At 33.2% G+C, this 22,819-nt stretch overlaps 1 protein-coding gene across 1 annotated transcript; it reads left to right on the forward strand.

Moving 5' to 3' along the window:
• Positions 1 to 598: 598 nt before the first annotated feature.
• Positions 599 to 16,796, forward strand: LOC132560474 (serine-rich adhesin for platelets-like). Its single transcript, XM_060225174.1, has 20 exons — positions 599 to 1,331; positions 1,889 to 2,064; positions 2,710 to 2,881; positions 3,216 to 3,445; positions 4,312 to 4,529; positions 5,361 to 5,467; positions 5,713 to 5,825; positions 6,322 to 6,412; positions 7,208 to 7,331; positions 8,367 to 8,397; positions 8,919 to 9,052; positions 9,251 to 9,316; positions 10,302 to 10,349; positions 10,771 to 10,800; positions 11,704 to 11,751; positions 12,171 to 12,212; positions 13,096 to 13,137; positions 15,082 to 15,104; positions 15,443 to 15,561; positions 16,170 to 16,796. The coding sequence occupies exons 1-20, from the start codon at positions 599 to 601 to the stop codon at positions 16,794 to 16,796; spliced, it is 3,174 nt and encodes a 1,057-aa protein (XP_060081157.1).
• Positions 16,797 to 22,819: the final 6,023 nt, after the last annotated feature.

Raw genomic sequence — 22,819 nt, forward strand, 5'->3', positions numbered from 1 at the left:
AAGCATCTCAGCATTAACCCCGACGGTATTGCCGTCTGCACCGTCTAGCATGCCATCTTTGGACAGGGAATTTTCTTCAAGCATGTCTATTAACTCAACAACATTCACAATGACAATAACAAACGAATACAGTTTGAACTCAACTTTCGCGGCCTCCGCTAAATCGTCAGGTGTTACTGTTTTATTATCCACAGTGACAGAGCCAACACCTATAACTGTACAGTCGACGACTGCAAGTGTACATTCAATTCCTACAACGATACATTCCTTGGCTACATCGACATATTCGCCACCTATAGTTTCACTGTCGTCTCCTATACCGATGCAGTCACCGCCTTCAGCAATATTTTCAACCCCTACCGTGATAGAGTCATCGCCTTCAGCCATACTTTCAACCCCTACCGTGATACATTCACCACCTTCAGCCATACGATCGACTCCTACCGTGATGCAGTCAATGCCGTCCGCGACACAGCCAACAGCCTCGACACAAACAGTACCAAATACAAGTTTGTCATCGGTCTCAATGGATTCATCTTCCTTGGTAATAAATATCTCAAGTGGCACTAATGTAATTGTACCCTCGATGACATCCACGATGGTGCCCGATAGGTCGTCTTCTTTGTCCTCGGTGACCTCAATTTTAACTTCTCACTCGTCAGTGCCGGTATTTAATGAATCAAGGGTATTCAATAACATGTCATCTTCACAAATGACCCCGTCAGGACCAGTTGGGATATCTACGAACATTTTGTCACCATCAGCTATTGAAATGACATCGATTCATTTAAATCTAAGTACATTTCTATCATCAGTTTTACAAACACCAAGTGATATTTCATCATCGAATTCTACTATAATGATCTTCCAAACAAGTGTGGTTCAGATGTCATCAACTGGAAGTTTACAGTCAATTAATGCAACACCAACGATGTTTACGTCAAGTATGACGTCATCAACACATCAATCAATGCCCTCTTCTATTACTTTGCCGACCACTTCTGACGTCACAACTCCAGTTATTGCAAGCGGTACGACGACGCCAGCATTAAATACAACACGTACGCTTTCAGTATCTATGACGCCTTCAGTTGTTGAAAATATGACGTCATCCAGTATAACATCAGACACCGTCATATTAACGAACGTGACAATGACAATGTCTGTTAATATGACCAGCACGATATCGCCTAACTCCACGGAGGTGATGTCTACATCAATGGCCCCAGTGACTACTGTACCCACTACTACCCCGACGACCACCACCGCCACCACCACAGAACCTCCCGCAACCACCAATTCTTTTATGGCCACCTACTGGACAGTAACAGGTAAATAAGGCCTCACGTGTTTTTTCTAAGTGATAGGTGTTCTGAAATGATTGTCATTTTCGAGAAAAATGTTCTCCGTCCACGAAAATAGTGTTTGTTTTAAATGAGAATGACACTTCCGTTTTTGAAATTTAGATCATAACCGTGATATATTTTTTTTTACTCTGACTCGTCCAAATTTCGGGAAGTCAATAAATCTCTAAGTAATGGGACTTAACAACATTTGGAATTGTGATTCAGGACTCATCTGAATAACACATACCAAAATTACTGATCTGAATGCAGATTATATTGAATTATTAATGTAACAACAATGCAACTGTTTCTGTTAGGAAAGTTCGATTGTGGATAGAGAACCCAAATCATTTAATATTTAGCATTTATCATATATACCCATTGATTAAAAGTTTCTGCTATAGTCGTCTTTCGCAGACGTTCAAAGGGAAGTAACCGGAGATAAGTTAGTTGGGTATACAACAAAATATTTAAATTCTTTTATGTTGAGTTCTGTATTACATATTGGCTAGCGTCACTTCAGGTATTTTACCTTTCTTTAGATGTTAACGTCCCTGTATCGACGAATGTGAGCGGGGAAGATTTCATAAACAGAATGGAAACAGGACTTGCAAATCTGTACGTTACAGCTTATTCAAGGAAACGCGATATTGATGCTGGTTCCTTCGACAACAACCGAAGACGACGTGCTGTTACAAAAGGCGATATCACAGTCACAGTAAGTGTAAATAAAACACACATGTCAACAAAATATTAATCTGAAACTCTAATTCTATAAAAGTAGGACAAATTTTGAACAATAGGAAAATAATACCCTAAGATATGTGAGAGAGTTGAAGGTGTTTCGGTTATTATATACCGGTATTAGAAATTAACTAGGATTCTTATTGTATTCGTTATGTTTTGATGTCATAATGAATAGATCCATTGTCTGCACATTTTCAATGTGGTAAAATCAATGAACACGAAAGTAAAATGGTAGATTCATTAAATAAAAATGGCAAACTCGGCATGAGGTGAATAATTATACATGTACATTTATTTTCTCGGTCAATACATTTCAGATAAACGGGATATGACACGGGCTGTTTAAATAATGTATGATTCTAATTATATAATACTGCAATGTTGTCTTTGAAATCATTGAAATGCGCATTAAATGCTTTCAATATTTCTATAAGAATTGCAATGAGCATTGAAAGAATAAAGTACCTTGATAAATACTCTCTTTTTTATAAATAAAGAACAATTAAAGAAATACAGCGGGATCGTGACGTCATGTAATGGTTGATAAATTGGGAAATTTGACAACGTCTTGAATATATTATTCTACATCTAGCTTTGTTATTACCTTTTCGAACAGATGCAGGATGTAACACGTGACCAGACTGACCCAGAAAATGTCTCAATGATGTATACAGTAGACAAAGCAGAAGTGCCTGTCCCGTCGGCAGCCAACGCCGAAACAATCAACTTGGTCAGTGATCAAGAAATGGCAATAGAGTTACAATACGTTGTCACAAAGAAAGCAAAACGTAAGTTATAGGGTTATTAAGAGACTCTCAATTGAATATCATCCTCGAACTAAAATGTAGTTTGAAACGCTGTACTTGATAAATAACGCATTGCACTGTATCTTACAGCAGTTCCACACTTCTAGGAATTGCCAATGATACTAGAGGCGGTTAGTATGAACAAGCCGAAGGCAAAATAGAAAAACGATAATTGGAAAAGAAATCATATTCATTGCAACTGTTAGAATGCGATTTGCAATGATGAAATGATTCAATAAAGCTGTTGACCAGTTACGGTAAATACTCTCACGTTTCCATATTGGAAAATATTTATCAGTAAACATACTCTTTACAGCATTAAACTGGGTCGAACCGGTAACAACAACAACGACAACAGAGGCGATGTCTCCTCCTGCGTCAAATAATACCCAGACATGGATCATTGCTGTCGTCGCCGCCGGTGTTACCATTCTCATTGTCATCGCAATTGTGGGGCTGTGTATTGCCACCAAGAAGAAGAAATCAGGTGTAGATGAGGAAGCCGAACCAAAATTGATGAACCTTAAGAACGCTCCATTGGATGACGTAAGTGATGCCAAAGACAACGATGAAATGAAATGCATTGTAAATATGGAAAGTAGACCTTCATTTCTCCTGTTACAGATTATAAAATGGGATAAGGTTTAATGTAGGAAGCCCTCATGAAACGAAAGGGAGCAATGAAGCTGTGAAATGGACATATATCACCTTATAAAGATATTTAATAGATTGACTTTAAACACGTGTAATTGCTGTGAATTAAACTGATAAAGAGAAAGAAAAGATATATAAAATAAGGGAGTGTTTAACGAATTGAAAGATTTTTTTTACTTACTTTAATTATCACCGAGTTTACGATGTGAAACTTTCCAGTATCCAAAGCCAACACATTGGTCGTTTGAAATGGGGGTATGAAAGACGTTAAGTAGATAATTTACCACTAAAATGTACTTAAAATGTAAAGTGAAATAATTAATGTTATTGAGAGTTGTCTCTCTTTTGGCAAAATGACATTGGATAAGGTGAGACAACTCGTTTTATTACAGAACATCTCCATACATGTACTTAAAATGTTTTATAGTCGGAGTTCCGTATTCCCGAAATAAGTTGATGATCATTGCAGTTTTAAACTTCGTGTCAGTAGGAATGTATGCATCATAAATGAGATTATGTTTCCTAATATTCCATATAAACAATGAATGCTATATCACAGTATAATGTCTGTTACGTTCTTATACAGATTCGATTTGTTGTTATGAATACAGCCGATGGGAGAACAGAAATCGATTATAATGATCTTACAGAAGGGAAGGTGTTGAATGTAAGCGGTGGTCTGACTCTAGGGGTGATACCTAATCGATGGCAAGCTTACATACTAACAATTATTGCCGAATGTCTCTTCTTACTCGCAGGACGAGGAGGATATCGGCAGCAGTGGAGGACGTAGTCATTCAAAATACTCAAGTATGGCGGACAGAGAAAGTTCGTCCAACCTGAAAGTTCAGTCACCAAAGAAGCAGTCATACGAAATCACATCTGTAAGGAGTAAGGAGGAGGATGAACATCTTTACGCCGAGGTCAAGAAACCAAAGAAGCCTGACTTGGCTTCAAGGATTGGAAAATCTAAAGGGTACGATTTTTTGTATTCTATAGGGTGGCTATGTTTTGAATCCTCATTAGAATTATTACAAGCTCCTAAGTTTTTGTAAAGATATGCTGTTGTTACACAAACTTATCTCAGGCTGGTTTGAAACTTGACCCAAATATATTCAAGAGATCAAAGTTACATAACTTACTTTTATTTAAAAATTTCAATTTTCTAGAGACAGGGGCTTGTCTTTATCACCGTATTCGCTATTCATTCCTAATGCTTACAACCTCGCCAGGAAAATAAAGCTAGGCAACAAGAATGGGCTGTGGTGTGGATGATATTAATTTGTGAATTTTAAATCATTTTTGTTTAGCACAACCTCATGAACGTCCGATTACGGTTGCACAAAGCATACAGAAATATAACATATTGTTTTATCAATGATACTTGGTGTAGAAAATTACTTGTTTATAAAAGCACTTGCAGTTTATGTATATGAGATGTAACTAAAAGACTTTCTCTGTTATATTGCATAAAGAAATCACAAACTGCAATAAAAGCCTCGTCAGAGTATAAACAAAATATATGTTTTCATGCATTGCACAATACAAATGTCATCTCCACAATATAGGATAATTCAGTCCTAACATTTCTTAAATTAGAATGATTGTAAGTATTATACAATACAAATATCATCTCCATTCCACGTGGATAATTCAGTCCTAACATTTCTTAAATTAGAATGATTTTATGTATGATACAATACAGATATCATCTCCATTCCACGTGGATAATTATCTTTGAAACGAGATATATGGTAGCAAACTATATCATATTCAGTTATACAGTCATGTATTACTTTAATATTAGATCTCAAGATGGCTTGGAGACAGAGGACATAGCAGAGGATGCTGAATTGATAAAATCCCCTAAAAAGAAAAAGGGAGAAAAAGGGAAACGGAGAAATAAACGAAAAGGTAAAATGAAATGAAAAGTTAATTCTATCGTGCCAAATTCTGTAATGTGAATATGTGGATATTCAAAACGAAGTTTGTCAAAGTATTGATTCTGCTCATTTACATTAGCTGATGTTTACAAAGACATGTTATGCAAGCACCTTCCTGATACGGTATTTGTAATGAAAATTGCTGAAACCATTTATGTTTATATAGCATATTGATACAAAATCACCATAATAATAACACGACATGCCAATTTACAGACGGAGAACTGGAAGACGAGGAAAAAGAAGTGATTACTAAAACAGTACACCCAGCTAACCTTTTAGTTCCCCAGTCAGAGCCTTTTGCTGAAAACGCATATTACTCTGCAGAGGTAAGATTTCGCCTCCTATATCCAGAGATTGCTGTAGTAATATGATTTCATTATCTTGATACAACACGTGATGCAATAGCATTTTAATAACATATATCGTATCTTTATCCAGATAGATTAATTAAGAGGATTGTACAAAAAAACTAACTTCAAACAGCAACTTTCAGGAAATTCATAGTAAAATACCGTAGAGACAAATTATGAAATAAACCATAGGATTCGTTAGTGATGCGAGGGCCTAAAATAGTAAATTAGACAGTTTCTAATACTCGATGATCAAAACTATATATACAGTCTGTAAGTTAGTTTTCTATAATGTTCAATAATTTTCAAATGCCCATTTCCGATTGTTTCTTATGATAAATATTCAAGAATGTGTTATACTGAACTGGAAATATACATTCAGGTAACAGATAATGAAATTTATGGGGGATATCTATATATGTGTTTATGAGGTATATATATATATCTATATAGTTCCGCTGTTTTTTTATAGGAAGAAGACGAACTTAAAAAACGAAAAGCTGCAGAGCGAAAGAAAAACAAACAACGAATTAGAGAAAAGAAGAAGAAAGAAAAACGGCAAGGTAATATAAAACATCTTTCAAAATCAACTGGATACGGTCAAAGTACGCTAAATACTCTATAACTCGAGTACAAACCGACCTTAAATCAATTAAGAAAATAAGCCTGTAATATCTTATATGAATAAACCTGCATATGCTTCCTATTAAAGTAAATACACCACGTCTTAGTTTTGAGTTTGAAGAGTATATAAACTGCAGTAAAATTGTGTTATTGATTCAAAGTCACCAATTTTCATTTTTGATTATTTGCATTACAACTAGCTAGGTTGTTAACATTAAAGAAAAAAACACGAGTAAGATATAGTATATATATGAAGCAGTTTAATATCAAGCTTTTTTAAAATGCAAGCATGACGCATCTGTTCAAACTCATTGCTTTGAATTAGTAAATCAGCTACATTACATGTTTCATTTTTGAATCGGAAAGATGCTATTTAAACATGGCCGCAAACATAAAGGCATGAATTTTGGAAAATTAAAGGTTGATCCTTAGATATGATTGTAATGTCACGTTCTTAAATGAGAACAAAGTCTACGGCAAGGGAACCACGATGCATGTTACTAAGTGTCAAACACATTTAACTTCATTCGCATAAGATAATTGAATATTTCCAATGAGATCATTATGCCGGTCGCAAAACTTTCCGAAAATCGTCGTCAACCTGAATTCTGAATTAAGCTGTCAGTTGTCGATATCTTGCACGGAAATCTTATGTCTTTAGTACAAAGAATACATGTGAAGACAAGAAAAACTTTAAGACGAAGACTTTGAGAGTGTTGTTTTATTGTTTAAAGATAAAAGCGCAGATCAGTTGATGGTAGAATATCTAGCTGCACAGGAGGAGATAGACTCAGTACTAGAGGCACCCCCCAATAATGAAGAACTCCCAGATGTGTTCATCCACAAGAAAAAGAAAGAGTAAGTGAAGCACGTGGTTACACTTTAGTTGTCGTATACAAAAGAGAACGCAATACTGCTTCAAATATGCATATTACAGTCACGGTTTCAATTGGTTTCAGAAAAATCGGCGACCTACGTGGTTGCCTGTATCAGGTCATAGTAAATGATTACATTACTAAAATATTATAACTTCGACAATGCAACATTTTACAGAACAAAACACAAAATAACTTAATGTTATTGATTCGTTATTATGTATAAAACTTATAATTAACCAATGTATATATGTTAACAATCAGAGCGCATATAGGAAAAATCAACAAATGAAAAATGTACAAATGAATTTGTACACACGGTGCTAATGAAGAATGAAAATACCATAAACATATATATCAAATAAATTATTTCGTTTATGTTTGCTTTACGGGAACAGAGATGAATTAATTCAAGTTTACAACGTGTATTAGAAACATTCGGAAATGTGATACACATATTACAACGTGTGTTAGAAACATTCGGAAATGTGATACACATGGTACAACGTGTGTTAGAAACATTCGGAAATGTGATACACTTGTTTCAAGGTGTGTTAAGTTCATATTACTAATTGCCTTTGATGTATACACTATCAATAAAGTACCTGCTTTCAATCCAGTCATTACAGGGAAAAGTATAATTTGGAGCGAATGAATTTACTTTATATGCATGTATAAAGAAACGTTGATATACCAGCAAATCAGCTACGGATATCTTTATTCTGTATTTAAAAGGCCCATTTTTGTTAACAATTTATATTTAAAGAATCTTGATTTAAAGGAGTGCCTATGACCTGCGTAATTACCATGTTACGGATATGCGGATATTATCGTTGTTTATTTATAGTCACAATTGTTTTGTAACAATATTGATTTATTGTATAAGCAGAGCTGACACATCAAAGATATCATGACCAATTTAATACTACAAAGATCCCGAATCGCATTCATTATTCATCGATACAACTATGTTTGTTTTTTGTAAGGAATCAATTGGTTTTTACCTTGTTTGTTTCAGGCCTACTAAGAGTACGCTGCAAGGACATGATGTAAGTAGTCTCTACATTCCAATCTATTTGGCACTACGTGTATTGCATTGAATCATCTAAACATATCGTTTTGAAAACCAAACCCTTATATAGATATTTGGCTCTGTTGATATAACATACTAATCAATAATAATAAGTGAAAAAGAAAATGCGATTTGTCTCCAGAACTAAGATTAGTGACATTGTCTCTTTGTTATTGTCGCATATTTCAATCTAACAAGAAATAAAAGATCTCATCTGCCAAGTATAGTCCCTTTGTTAGTTGTGTAATTTAACATTGCTTTTCACTTCCGAAACAAGTGCGAGTCACGATAGTGTTATCACACATGGGTCAATATGAAAGTGTGCAATCTATATTTTTTTCCAATCGAATCTAACTTGTCATGAAGAGGACAACTATATGATAAAAGTAGCATACATGTCAATCATGACAAACATATGCGATATGAACATTGTTTTCTAAAGGTCTCAGAATAACTTCAGTGTAAGATTTTTTTTTTTTTTTTGCGATTTTCTTATAGAATATGGCGTTATCGGCAGAAGAGTCCCTTAACGTAGCGCGTAGCAGGATGCATGAACTCTTAGATGACGCTTTCTCATTGATATCTCCATCCGCCGCCAGTATCACTCAAAATCAACCACCAGAAGATGAAGGGTAAGTAATATTTGTATCAATGGCAAGCGAAAATATGGTTATATAAGATATAACGATTAAAGCATATCTTGACTTTGAATAATTTTGAATCTGAGTACGACACATTTGCAAACATCTTGGATGTGATAATAGAAAATGGTTACTATCAAATGTTTAAGCAGTTATCTCGTTTATGTAAAAAACATTATTTTCATGCAGTTTTCATTCTCCGAGAACTCAGAGTCCAAGGTCACCAAGGTCACAATTGATGTTATTGAACCAAAGGTATATTTTTCATGGTTGTAAACCGCATTGGTTGCATGGTAGTCTAGAGGCATGGTATCCACCAATACTTCAAAACTGAATCTAAGACGTATCTATGTTAAAATCTATGAAAGAAAATAGATATCAGGCTTTTAATATACGTTATGTTTTGAACACATTTTAGTGGTATTACGAATCCTCAACAGCTTTGTTACTTTATCATACCATGAACACATATACTGTACACGATTACCTGGTGCATGTATTTTATTCAAAAATCTTTTTTTCTCTCCATTTCATAAAACTTTTAATTCTTGTTTTTTATCCACCTCGTATGCACTCCTTTTTTTATATCATATGTTTTTGTGTTTGGTACTTTTGATATTGCTTACTCTCATTACAAATTATTTGTTTGACATTTATTTACCAGTTCACGACTAAATGTATCGTATCATATCATTAATGGTAATAAATGTGCTTATACTCATTGTTCTCTTGAAAAATATCATGTACATGAACGGATATTAAAGTACTGGATGAAATGTATGATTGAATGTTAATTTCTTTCTTTGGGTTTTTAGATATTGTCGATATCATCAATACTTAAATCTGACACTGCAAGTTAAAGTTTTGTCAAATTTTTACATTAAAATAATTGTTGATGTCAGTTTTCAGAATGCTTCTGATATGTCCCCTTTACGTTATCTTGTAGCTCTCGTATCAAAGGAGGTGTAGAAATTACAAACGTATACTGAAATATATTGTAGTTGCATAGGACATCTTAGAAACATTTTGAAAACTATAACTTTGTTAAATATTATTTGCAAATCTCAGTTTGCCTGTTGCTAACGTGAACAACCCGTTTTAATTCCATGTTATCATTTCTCTTAATGCCTTATGGTAATACATGGCTTTGTTAGTGTTTCGACATCGTTTGAATTTTATAATTGATGGTAATGGTTATAAATCTGTGCTGAGATAGTATTTTGCTATTGTCTTGCTACAGGAATTTGAACAAAGTATACCCTGCTGATGTCGACGCTATTCCTATAGGGTAATAATTTATATGTGATATTCTCAAGGAAAAAGCCCAGACTGTAAATATGTTCCATTCTTCATACCGAATTCTTCATAAATCATCCATATAAAAAAACCTACTACATTTACCTTTCCATCCTCATGCAAATTCAATGTTTCCCTCATCGGGGAAAAATTGTGTTATTTAACATTCTTACTGAATAGAATGGACGAATTGAATATTAACTCAGATAAGTAAAAACTATTACAGTTTACTGCATCTGTTTTCTTTTCTGTTCCAAACATTCAAAAAAATCATTGAAAAGTTGGTCTACTCTTTTTAGCATTATATAATTATCTTTGTAAGAGAAAGAAAAACGTTACCGATAATCTTCTGTTTTAAGTTGTTGATCATGCTCAGGTTTTCTTATTATTTGTTTTCTGTCTACGTTTCTCAGGAACAATCGCGAGGATTTGGAGTTATACGGGTAAAATCTGCATGGATATATATTGTATTGTCAAAATTCATACAGCATGCCAACTGTATTTAAGTAGATCTTGAGTCAGTTTTCTTTGATAAGAATTAACACAAGAATGAAATTAATTCTGAAGATAAGAATGATTTCCAAAAAAAAGACGAACTTGTAGGATAAATGATGTTCTTGATTCACTGTATAGCATCCTCTCGCTCAGTCTTGCGTACTGAATGTATTATTCACAACTGACCCACAATGAGGTGTCGAACCCATACTCTCGATCGAAACGAGAAAGGAAGACCCTGCTTTTTGTCTATTTAAAGGAATAACAGGGATTTGTCTTTAATATCACCTACTGTTTTCGTCGATTAAAATTTTGTTTTTATGCTGGAAATGAAATATGAAATGATCTATATCCGTTGTAAGTTGTAATACTGCACATTCTTCCACGTTGTGCATTTTTTTACTAAATATGCACGACTGTTTCTCTACCCTTTTCACAGTAGTTGCGACAAATTTCAGTCATCCATTATGTGGATATATTTCTGTGCAGTTTGAATATCAAATATAGGCTGAAAATTGCTTGTAGATTTTACTTCATGGTGTTGTAAATGACCTTTTCTTTCTTTTGTGAAAATATTGCATGATGTCATTTTTATACATTGTATACATCATATATTCATTAAGAGCTATAGAAATTATACCGTTTGATTTTAACAATAGTTTGTCACTTAATCAAGCAAATAAGAATTTTGCTAACAAAGTGTTAATTGTTCACGATACAGTTAATTAAATTGTGTAACTTTTCCCATACAGCCGGAGATGTGTCAGAATGGGAAAGTGCGTCAAAAATAAATCTGGGCGCTTGTGTTAGAAACATGCTTATTTACCCTATATTATCTACTGTGGTTACAGGTCAGAGGTCATACTTGTTGACTCGAGAGCTCCATCACCTTATTCTGGGTAAAATATCACTTCTCGCTTCATGTCACTGATAAATAGGTTTCAGTATGATTATCTGTCAATAATAGTTTAAAATGTGACTTCCGGATTTTCCATTGATAAATCATTGGTTTATGTTTTGTGTTTTATATATACCAAACTGTAGCTTTCCCTGTATGATTGATCAGTCTACCTTTATTTCTCTTAACATTTCTTCATTTGCTGATTCAGCAATTTTCCTTCATCTGTCTGCTTCAAGTTTTACCTCATGGTGTGTCCTGTGACTGCTCTTTTGCTAAATAATTCGTCAAATCTTCGGAATTGAGCTAATGAGATGATATTGGTGTCAATCACATGTACTGTCATATTAGATACAACTAAAACGATTGTGGTTAAATACTGAGACTTTAATTATAACTTGTTTGATTTTTGTGAAACAGGCATGACATATTTCTCGCCCGATCATCGTCACCGGTTTCTAGGTAAATAAGTAATAATATTCCACTGTTCACACAGCGTAAAATCACAGTCACATACCCCTTTCGATCCCAGATGTTGTGAAATATTACAAAATGTACATGGTATATTGCACGATTTTAAAACACACACTCAAGAAATTGTTCACCTCATACATATGCTGATATTTGACGGAAATATTGTATAACTGAATCACAAGTCAAACCAATAAGAATAAAAGACATGTACATCCGAATTGGTTCTGATAATGCAATCAGTTTAAATCAGTCGCGTACATTTGTGTCAAATAGTTTATCAGAATGCTTAGTTTTTATATAATGAAATATCAAAATATGTTCATGGAATCAGGAATCCAACTATTTCAATTAAATAAGAAAAGTACACAACAAGCAAGCAAAGCCGCAGAACATTGAACACATAGGAAGATAAACGACTCTTGAAAGGCCAGTCATCGGTTACAACTTAGTCTAACATTGTGTAAAATTAGAGTTTTTGAAATCCTGCATTTAAGAACAATGTCATTTAATAATTTACACGTACCATTACAAATACATATCAATGGAAACTACGAAAAGTAGAAAAACATAGGTACTCAATCCTCTTTTTTTCATTTTGACTTTTTTGATAAGCTATCCGAATTCAATCTTTATGCTGTTTAATAGTTGTAGACATATAAACTGTATGATCTGTTACATATGATATGTTTTATATAAGTTACGATAATACACAGTATGCATGATACCGAAGAGTACTTATCCTTTTATGCTGTATGCACAACATCACAATATTTTATATACTTCATTAATATAGTATCTTCAATGTATATATCTCCTGCTTTAGCTTTTGTGAACCTTAAATGTACTTCTCTATTATAATTCCTCTTCACAGCTCTGAATCCATCTCCGTACCGGAAGACACTACTTCCACAGGGTAACACTTTATTATGATCCAGGAATGTAGTTTTTCACAATGTCGTTATGCTGAAACACTCGTGGAGTATGCAAATCTGTACTGGTATATGTTGGTAGTTCACTTTGTAATTGTTATCAATTATGTCAAATATGCATTTTAAGAAATGTGAATTTAATTTTCTTTCTTTTTTTTTTTTTGTGATATTTGCATGTACTGTATTAGTGCAGACTTGCTACCATGCAGTAGCGTTAGTATGTTGTTAGGTGCTTTCATGAACGATTAGATGTAGGGGCGTTGCTGGAAACCCAAACAGATGTGACAGTCTTTTGACTGTTATAAACCTTTTTAAGATTTGATGATAGTAAAAAAAACTCAGTTGAGAGCACATTCAGAGACATATGTGTTTTAAGACTCATAAATCATTTTCATACAATCTCGAACTGAATTGAGTTCGTTAAGATGAATAGATGTATAATGTATATCGTATTTAAACCTCACTGCATGTCCTAATGATGAAAGATCAACACTTATATATTGATTACGCAGAGAATCTCTGGGTTGGATGTGATTTGGTGCCCGTATAATTCATTATTTGGCTCTATTGTATCAAATTCCAAATATGAATTGAAAGGCTTTTTTATTTCATTTTTTATTTGTGAGGTGTGGTGACCAGAATGATGTATCCTTATGTGTGTGTTTAAAGACAGTTCTCGGATCAATATTATATTTTGTAAAAGCCTTTGTATTGATATAAAATCATACTCCGTGATCATATACTTACAGTTTGAATAAGATATGCATAGTTATCACATGATTGAAATTGACCCAAGTTCCATCCATCTGCCAAGGATCTGTGGTTTAGCATTTGTTGTCATTACAACTTTTTATTGAGAGACTTCTTCTACCTCCATGATAATGACATTTCGTGCTTAGTACATACCCTATCAGGGACGCAGTATTGTCAAATGTCACGTATTTTAAGGTACGTATGGTTTTATACTGTAAGATGATTGTCATTATCCCATTTTAAAGGTCAGAGGGGGTCAACACATCGTGCTGAATGTTTCAAGTTTCTGCTAAATATGTTTTAGGTGTAAAGTAATTTAATCGTATTTTGTCTTTCTTATACTGTGTTTCTTCTAATAAATGCAAATACATTAAAATGTACTAGTTTCCTTTGTAGTCCAATGATTCTATTCATTTAGTAAGTTCTACTGGTGCATCAATTCCGTATGGTATGGAGTTATGATGTGTAACCTTTGATAAGGGGAAGTGCTAGGGTTAACGTTGTCAGGTCGGTGGCGCTTCACCTTAAGATGTTTTTTAAGCAGTACTGAATCACAAATGCCAATGGTCTGTTGATCATAACTTAGTTCAAGCACTACTAGGATTTATTAGCGATATGGTTTACCATGTCGCTTACGTTTATGGGTCACAAAAGGGGAAACGTGTATTTGTATTCATCACCAGTAGGACTATGTTGTTCTCAAACAGCTCTTACTTAATAAGCAGGAATTATGATTTTATGAGACACGTGATTAAAAACAGCTTGGCATTTATATACATCACTAGAAATAAATATTCTTCTGTACGTCGAAAGTATCACACCATTATCCGTCACATTTAACCGCCTTTGGCTATTTTCACTTTCACTGGGCGCATAGCTGAAAGTAGTGAATACATTTTATTAACATATATGTTAGTGTGCTAAAATTCCACCAAATCGATGTTCTCACTATGAAAAACGCTTACTTGTATTTATCACAGCAACAAAATGTTAATCTTTCTATAACTTTATTAGGTTTTAATAATCGCTTTAACTCATGTCTCGACTAATCAGCACCATGTTGAAAATGTTTTTGTTTCAGGTTTGCGGTATGTTATTCCCGTTAATTGTATCGTATGCAAATACACTTTATAACATTTTGGCCATGAACTTTAAGCTTGTTTCTTTTGTTTCAGATCCTACGATGTTCGGGGTTCAAGTAAGTAGCTGAATTTTATCGATAGATAACTTACATTTTCAGTCAATTTTTATCGGTTATAACGTTTAGAATTTTCCAGGTATTTTAAGAGTATATAGGGTGTATGCTAAAAGATACGGGTTTTGACGTATTCTATGACGTGCTTCCATTCTTCCAAATACCATCAGTGAATTTCATTAGAAATTGGACACACGAAAAACAATATGTTGAACAATGTTGTTTTCTAATCAGTATTGATAACATCTTTATTATTTTGTCAACTACATGTTTGATGGAGTGAAATAATTTGTTACAAACTCAAAGTATGATATGCAATATTGAATGTTTATTTTTACAAGGTACTACGAAGCATAGCCCATTGAAAATGGAGTCTTACAAAGGTGAACCAATACTACAGACATGGAGTCCATACCGTGCGGCTGACCAGGTTGCTCTAATATCCATGCCAAATAAGATGGTAAGTTCCAGGTTTGTCAAATAGAACATTTACAAAAATGATTATCACAATTAATTCCGTTTTTAGATATGAAAAAGATTTTGATCAGGGAAACTACCTATCAATTAATTTTCATAGGATAACTTTGTAATGGTTAATTATTTTTATCGGGTGTTGAACTTTGGGATGATGTTAAGGTGTAGGGCAGTAGAATACGTTAAATTTCACTGTAGGATGCAAAAATAACATCCAATATACTGATTCAATCTCCTGAATCTTAATTAAAATTCAGATTCGATGGAACTACGTCAAAATACAAAAAAACAAAAGGAAAAAGCATAAGGAAAATAGGATCAGTTTTGTATGACGTCAAGTGCTCTTATTATCCCTACGTTGATGACGTCATAGGGACGCATTTGTTTAAAATAATTGTCTGTGTCATACATACATCAAAAATTTGTTTAAAGTTAAATCAAGCCTAGTTTTTGAGCTTTGTAGCATGTATTGTGTTGCCGGAAAGCACAGTAATGAAGTAATTCAATTAAAAATGTTGGAATAATTTTCCATGACTAAATCAATGGTATATCGCCGTTGTTTGTTGAATAACCGAAATTTTGTTTTGATTTTAGCAAACAACCATTGGCAGAACACCAAGCGGTCGAACTAAACGCCCTGCAGCTGATTTAGTAGGTAAAAAATCCAAAGACAGTGTTCCTAAACCAGCATTCCTTAAGTCTAGAGATTTAATATCTAGCAAAGGAAGTACTGTAGATCTCTCCTCAACAAAATCCCAAAATGGTGACGTCGCCAATAGGACAAGTAAAAGTAAATCTGTTTCATCTGAAAACACAGACGAACAAGAAGGGGAGACAACTGAGGTTTTACAGTCAAACGATCAATTTGAAGACTCAAAAATAAGTAATGAAAACGCAATGTTACCATCAATAAGAGAGAGGAAATTGGCAAAAGCGGCAAAGAAACGTGCAAAAAATGGAGGAGGAGGTGGGATTGAAATGAAACTTTTGAACGGAAAGGTAGGACAAAAGCATAAAGAGCCGTTCAAAACTGTGCCAAATGGTGAAGATGAGATGGACATCGTTACTAGGAGTGTTCAAAGTGCTGTGACGCCCGCTTCTACTGTTAATTCTATCAGGAACGAGATCAAGTCAGGTATACCAGACAAAAATGTAGTGACAAGTTTTAGTGGACCTGGACGGAACAGTAGAGCCTCAGGTTCATTAGTAGATATAGCATAACGTCAAACTTAAATATTAGTTCATGTTATGATTGTACAAAAATGTGAATACAATGCTTGTAAGATATCCAAGTAATATTTACAATGCATGTCAAAGTGATTAAGATAAATTATTGATTATAATCCTGAACAATTCACCTTCAATTCAAGCCTATTTATCCCTATTGTCAGCTTCATTATTTCGAGTGTGGTAATATAGAGCGCGTATTTTATTGGCAATCATAACTTTTTCTGTGTTGAAATATAATTGCCCTAATTGCAAGTTTTATATGTTATTTATATAACAATTAATTCCGATGAGCAATCTAATCATTGTGCTAATTTGCCCACTAAAATTGAAAATGCACCAAAAATTGCATGGTGAATCACGAGGAATCAGCGATACATTTACGTATGAATCTCCTAAGCATGTTTTTGCGATGAAACTTGTGACTAAAACTGAAAGTCTGTTTATAAAGATTTAGCCACGTTTAGTGACTGACTATGTTTTAACTGACGACTTACAATTTAAAACAAAAAGAAATCCACTTCTTGAAATATTATTATGTGATGCATTTCGATTTTATTATGTAATTCTGTCGATTGACACGGGTGAATTAAGATGATTAATTCTGTGATAATTTTTCTGTTTTGACAGTATATTGATTATAGATCATGTTCCGTATATTTATTTTATTTATATGATTCAACAACATAGACTGTTGTAGCACCAGCTCATTTCGTTTCATAAAAGTCACTGAAAGCGTTGTATCCGTAAACCTAACTGTGACATATATTATGTACAAAATTGGATTACGTATATGATTTTACAAGCTTTGGAAAAAAGTTTTGATATTTGATTTAAAATAATAGTTAAGATTTAATGTTCAAATACTTAACCAAAGTACCGTTTTATTTGAATGTGTTTTGATGTTCAAATTTTATGTCCGCATGAACTGCGTTCAGATTGATATTGCTTCATCTTAATAGATAACTAATTGTGATTATACATTATTCCAGTCATTTCACAACAACATAGTAGAATTCACGCATACCTAACATATAGGGAACTTCCTATAAAGCCTACAATCATTAGTGTTCGTCCTTACATTTGTAGATTATATATTTCTTTTTGCGCTATAATCGAATACTTTATCACATGGTAATTCAATATCTAGAATATTTCCAGAACTCCTGATATCTAAATTCTGTCAAGAAATCTGTTGCTTTCATTGTTAGTTTTGATTAATAGTTATTATTTATTAATGCCAATTAATGTTGTCCATATTATACATATCATAATCATTTTGTTATATTCATTATTTTCCATGACACCTTCGTGATTTTAAACTTGCCATTTTGTTGTTTAGATTTTAAAAATGAGGATGGCATTCGTTTTTTTTTTTTTTTTTTTGTTATTATTACCACATGTACCATTTGATGAAATGTCATAAAGCATATTGTAAATATGTAACTGACATTCCCAAACAACGTTTTTACTGAGGCAAATTAAGCCTCAGGTCGATCGTTCAATGACACTACGGTACCGCACACACCGTTCGTAAATATAAATGAATTATTTAAGTTTACTTAATTTTAGAAAATAATCTAATCGATTATATCAATATATATTCATATGTATTTGTTATTAGAATGAAATAACTTTTTACATCGATGACACATCAGCGTTATACGTGCTTTGCTGCATTGGCACCAGCTGATGTTTCAGTTTATTTGACTTTTCTCACATGAAGTGTCACAATATGTCAAAATCTGTATAGGTTGTCATTTTCGGGAATGAAATAAAATCATCAAAATGACTACAATGAAGACGAAAAGATTAATGGTGAATACAGAAGTCACGTATTACGTTTGTAAAAGCATTGATTGTAAGTCATATTAATATTTAAAATTTCAAGGATAAATCTAAATGTTGATATTCGTTTTTTACATTTGATTTATCGACATCGTTAAGCAGAACTATATGTCAACGCTATTGATGTTTTTTCATAGTTAAAAACTATAACTTATACATGTATATTCACACCTTGGTCGAAAGTATTACATTCAGTATTGATTCATTTACACAAAATGTGATTATTGATTTGTTAAGTGAATGGTTTTATACAAAGTGTAAAAATTGCAATGCGATGGAATTTAAAAATCAATCAATTTTCAAATAAAATCACAATTTAAATTGTTTTTGTGTTTATGTTTAAATGCTTTCCTGACGAACACCATGTTTACTGTACTGCATGTAAAATGTATTATTATAATCGTCCATGTATTTCATCATGACTTTTGATGTCCATGCAACTTACTGAATCATATGAGGACGCTTTTCTTGTATGTTTTGATTTAATTATTTTCGCAATATCTTATTATGGCAAAAGGTAAACCGCATTTTTGATAATTGAAAATTGTATAAAAGACTGATCAGATTTACGTAACAAAATTAGGTTGTTAGGATAATTTGACCTCTTTACAAAATTAGTTATCACGCTTTTATCGAGTTATAGCATTAAATATTATGCTAGGGCCTATTTTTGCATGGTAATAAAAAAAAATGGCACAACGGTTCTGATTTCTCTAATACAATGTCTATATTTCTTTCAGTATTCACTGGCAGCAGCATAGTTGACGCGTAACAAGTCTGTAAATACTAAGATACTGTTTGATGTCAGATCTCAGGCGAAATGTAATCACTATTTGTAAACTATAACACACTAATTTGAGGCTTTCTGACCTAACATCACTCCAGAGTATAAAAGTAAAAATATTACATGTAACCTATGATTACAGGACATGTTTTACTCCACGGTATAAAACGAAATGTTACATGTAACCTATGATTACAGGACATGGTTTACTCCACAGTATAAAAACGAAATGTTACATGTAACCTATGATTACAGGACATGGTTTACTCCACAGTATAAAAACGAAATGTTACATGTAACCTATGATTACAGGACATGGTTTACTCCACAGTATAAAAACGAAATGTTACATGTAACCTATGATTACAGGACATGTTTTACTCCACGGTATAAAACGAAATGTTACATGTAACCTAAGATTACAGGACATGTTTTACTCCACGGTATAAAACGAAATGTTACATGTAACCTATGATTACATTACATGGTTTACTCCAGAGTATAAAACGAAATGTTACATGTAACCTATGAGTACAGGACATGTTTTACTCCACAGTATAAAAACGAAATGTTACATGTAACCTATGATTACAGGACATGTTTTACTCCACGGTATAAAACGAAATGTTACATGTAACCTAAGATTACAGGACATGTTTTACTCCACAGTATAAAACGAAATGTTACATGTAACCTATGAGTACAGGACATGTTTTACTCCACAGTATAAAACGAAATGTTACATGTAACCTATGATTACAGGACATGTTTTACTCCACGGTATAAAACGAAATGTTACATGTAACCTAAGATTACAGGACATGTTTTACTCCACGGTATAAAACGAAATGTTACATGTAACCTAAGATTACAGGACATGTTTTACTCCACAGTATAAAACGAAATGTTACATGTAACCTATGAGTACAGGACATGTTTTACTCCACAGTATAAAACGAAATGTTACATGTAACCTATGAGTACAGGACATGTTTTACTCCACAGTATAAAAACGAAATGTTACATGTAACCTATGATTACAGGACATGTTTTACTCCACGGTATAAAACGAAATGTTACATGTAACCTAAGATTACAGGACATGTTTTACTCCACAGTATAAAACGAAATGTTACATGTAACCTATGAGTACAGGACATGTTTTACTCCACAGTATAAAACGAAATGTTACATGTAACCTATGATTACAGGACATGGTTTACTCCACGGTATAAAACGAAATGTTACATGTAACCCATGAGTACAGGACATGTTTTACTCCAGAGTATAAAACGAAATGTTACATGTAACCTATGATTACAGGACATGGTTTACTCCACGGTATTAAACGAAATGTTACATGTAACCTATGATTACAGGACATGTTTTACTCCACAGTATAAAACGAAATGTTACATGTAACCTATGATTACAGGACATGGTTTACTCCACGGTATAAAACGAAATGTTACATGTAACCTATGATTACAGGACATGTTTTACTCCACAGTATAAAACGAAATGTTACATGTAACCTATGATTACAGGACATGGTTTACTCCACAGTATAAAACGAAATGTTACATGTAACCTAAGATTACAGGACATGTTTTACTCCACAGTATAAAACGAAATGTTACATGTAACCTATGAGTACAGGACATGTTTTACTCCACAGTATAAAACGAAATGTTACATGTAACCTATGAGTACAGGACATGTTTTACTCCACAGTATAAAACGAAATGTTACATGTAACCTATGATTACAGGACATGTTTTACTCCACAGTATAAAACGAAATGTTACATGTAACCTATGAGTACAGGACATGTTTTACTTCACAGTATAAAAACGAAATATCACATGTAACCTAAGATTACAGGACATGTTTTACTCCAGAGTATAAAAACGAAATGGTTCATGTACCCTATGATTACGGGACATGTTTTACTTTAGTGTATAAAAACGAAATATCACATGTAACCTATGGTTACAGGACATGTTTTATTGACGTTTAAATGTTAATTCTTATCTACCTCGATATCGAATAATGGGGTTTTCCTATCTGAATACAGATCTAAGAATAATGTGTTGAATAATCGTCGACATCTGTCACTAGAATACAGTAAATGCTGATGCTAACGAGTTTCATAAAAGGCAAGAATACAAACAGACAAACAAACAAAAAAACAAACACAAAAAAGCAAAAAAAAAAAAAAAATGATTTGTCATTAAAAAATGTATAGAAATATATTTATTTGATATATAAGATATATATATAACAATATTTTTATGATATTTTCTTTCCTGCCTTCAATTTTCTAACATGTTAACAACGTCCTTATTCAAACTCGACATCGATAAGGCTAGGATATAAAACTGAGTTTGCTGCATTTTTATAAACACGAGACTATGTTTTGAAATAAGGTTTGTGCATGATTACACTCGTCAAGCCATAGTTCATACAAACAAACAAAAGGGGGATTAATGGAAAAGTATACAGGGAATAATATTAGATATTCCTGAAGGTTAAGTGTCGTCTGATTCATCGATGTATTTCAAAACGCTCATGAACACGACACTATGTTATAAAATAACCTTTGTGTAGAATGACACGTTGAACAATATCTCAAGTTGACTTTGTGTTATTTAAAGCAATAGATTAATCATCATTACATTAATGAGTTTTTACATTGTCCTCATAATAAATAATATTAGCAAGAATTATGCCACGTATATGCCATTGCTTACTCATCCAACAGGTGCCCGTGATTACTAAACCAACAGACTGTCTCGTTCCCACCAATATGTCTTATGAAATGTGAACATTTTACAATCTCTCTGTACAGAAGAGGTGTATTATAAAATTGTTTGTGTTATTGAATATTACTTCTCGGGCTCTGATATTCATAAAGTAAAATTCAGATGTGATGGGAAAATATCAATTATGTATCACGGGACATTGTTATTTGTGCGAAATCACGTAATCATTGGTGTAGCACTTGAAATGTGAGACAAACTTCGATAAGATAACAATATAGTAAGGTAATGTTGTGCAATCTTTTTTAAAGTTAAAATCGTTTCTGGTAGCCGATGGTCATTTACGGATATACATGTTGATTTTATGAATTGAACAATTTTATAAAAATGGATTGAAGATTTATAAATAAACGTTTTTAAGACGTTGTCTTAATCTATGTTGTGTATTATATAAGTGACTTGCTGAAACCTTATCATTACACGACTCTCTAGGCACAGAGATATCGGAAGGATTTCGCGGTTATTGACTTCTGCCAAGAGTTCAATATATAGACAGAAATACAGAAGAGCGTTGAGGTACCTTAAACGTGTTTCAGTAAGTACATGGTTATATACAAAAAACA

The sequence above is a fragment of the Ylistrum balloti genome, unplaced genomic scaffold, assembly GCF_031769215.1.
Source record: "Ylistrum balloti isolate Yb309-2 unplaced genomic scaffold, AGI_CSIRO_Ybal_v1 Utg369568, whole genome shotgun sequence".
In the NCBI taxonomy this organism is placed as follows: Eukaryota; Metazoa; Mollusca; class Bivalvia; order Pectinida; family Pectinidae; genus Ylistrum; species Ylistrum balloti.

Coding starts and splice junctions, on each gene's coding strand:
- LOC132560474 (XM_060225174.1), top strand. CDS start 599: ATGGTGCCCGATAGGTCGTCTTCTTTGTCCTCGGTGACCTCAATTTTA. Junction 6,413..7,207: donor GAAGAAAGAAAAACGGCAAG/GTAATATAAAAC, acceptor TATTGTTTAAAG/ATAAAAGCGCAGATCAGTTG. Junction 12,213..13,095: donor TCATCGTCACCGGTTTCTAG/GTAAATAAGTAA, acceptor TCCTCTTCACAG/CTCTGAATCCATCTCCGTAC.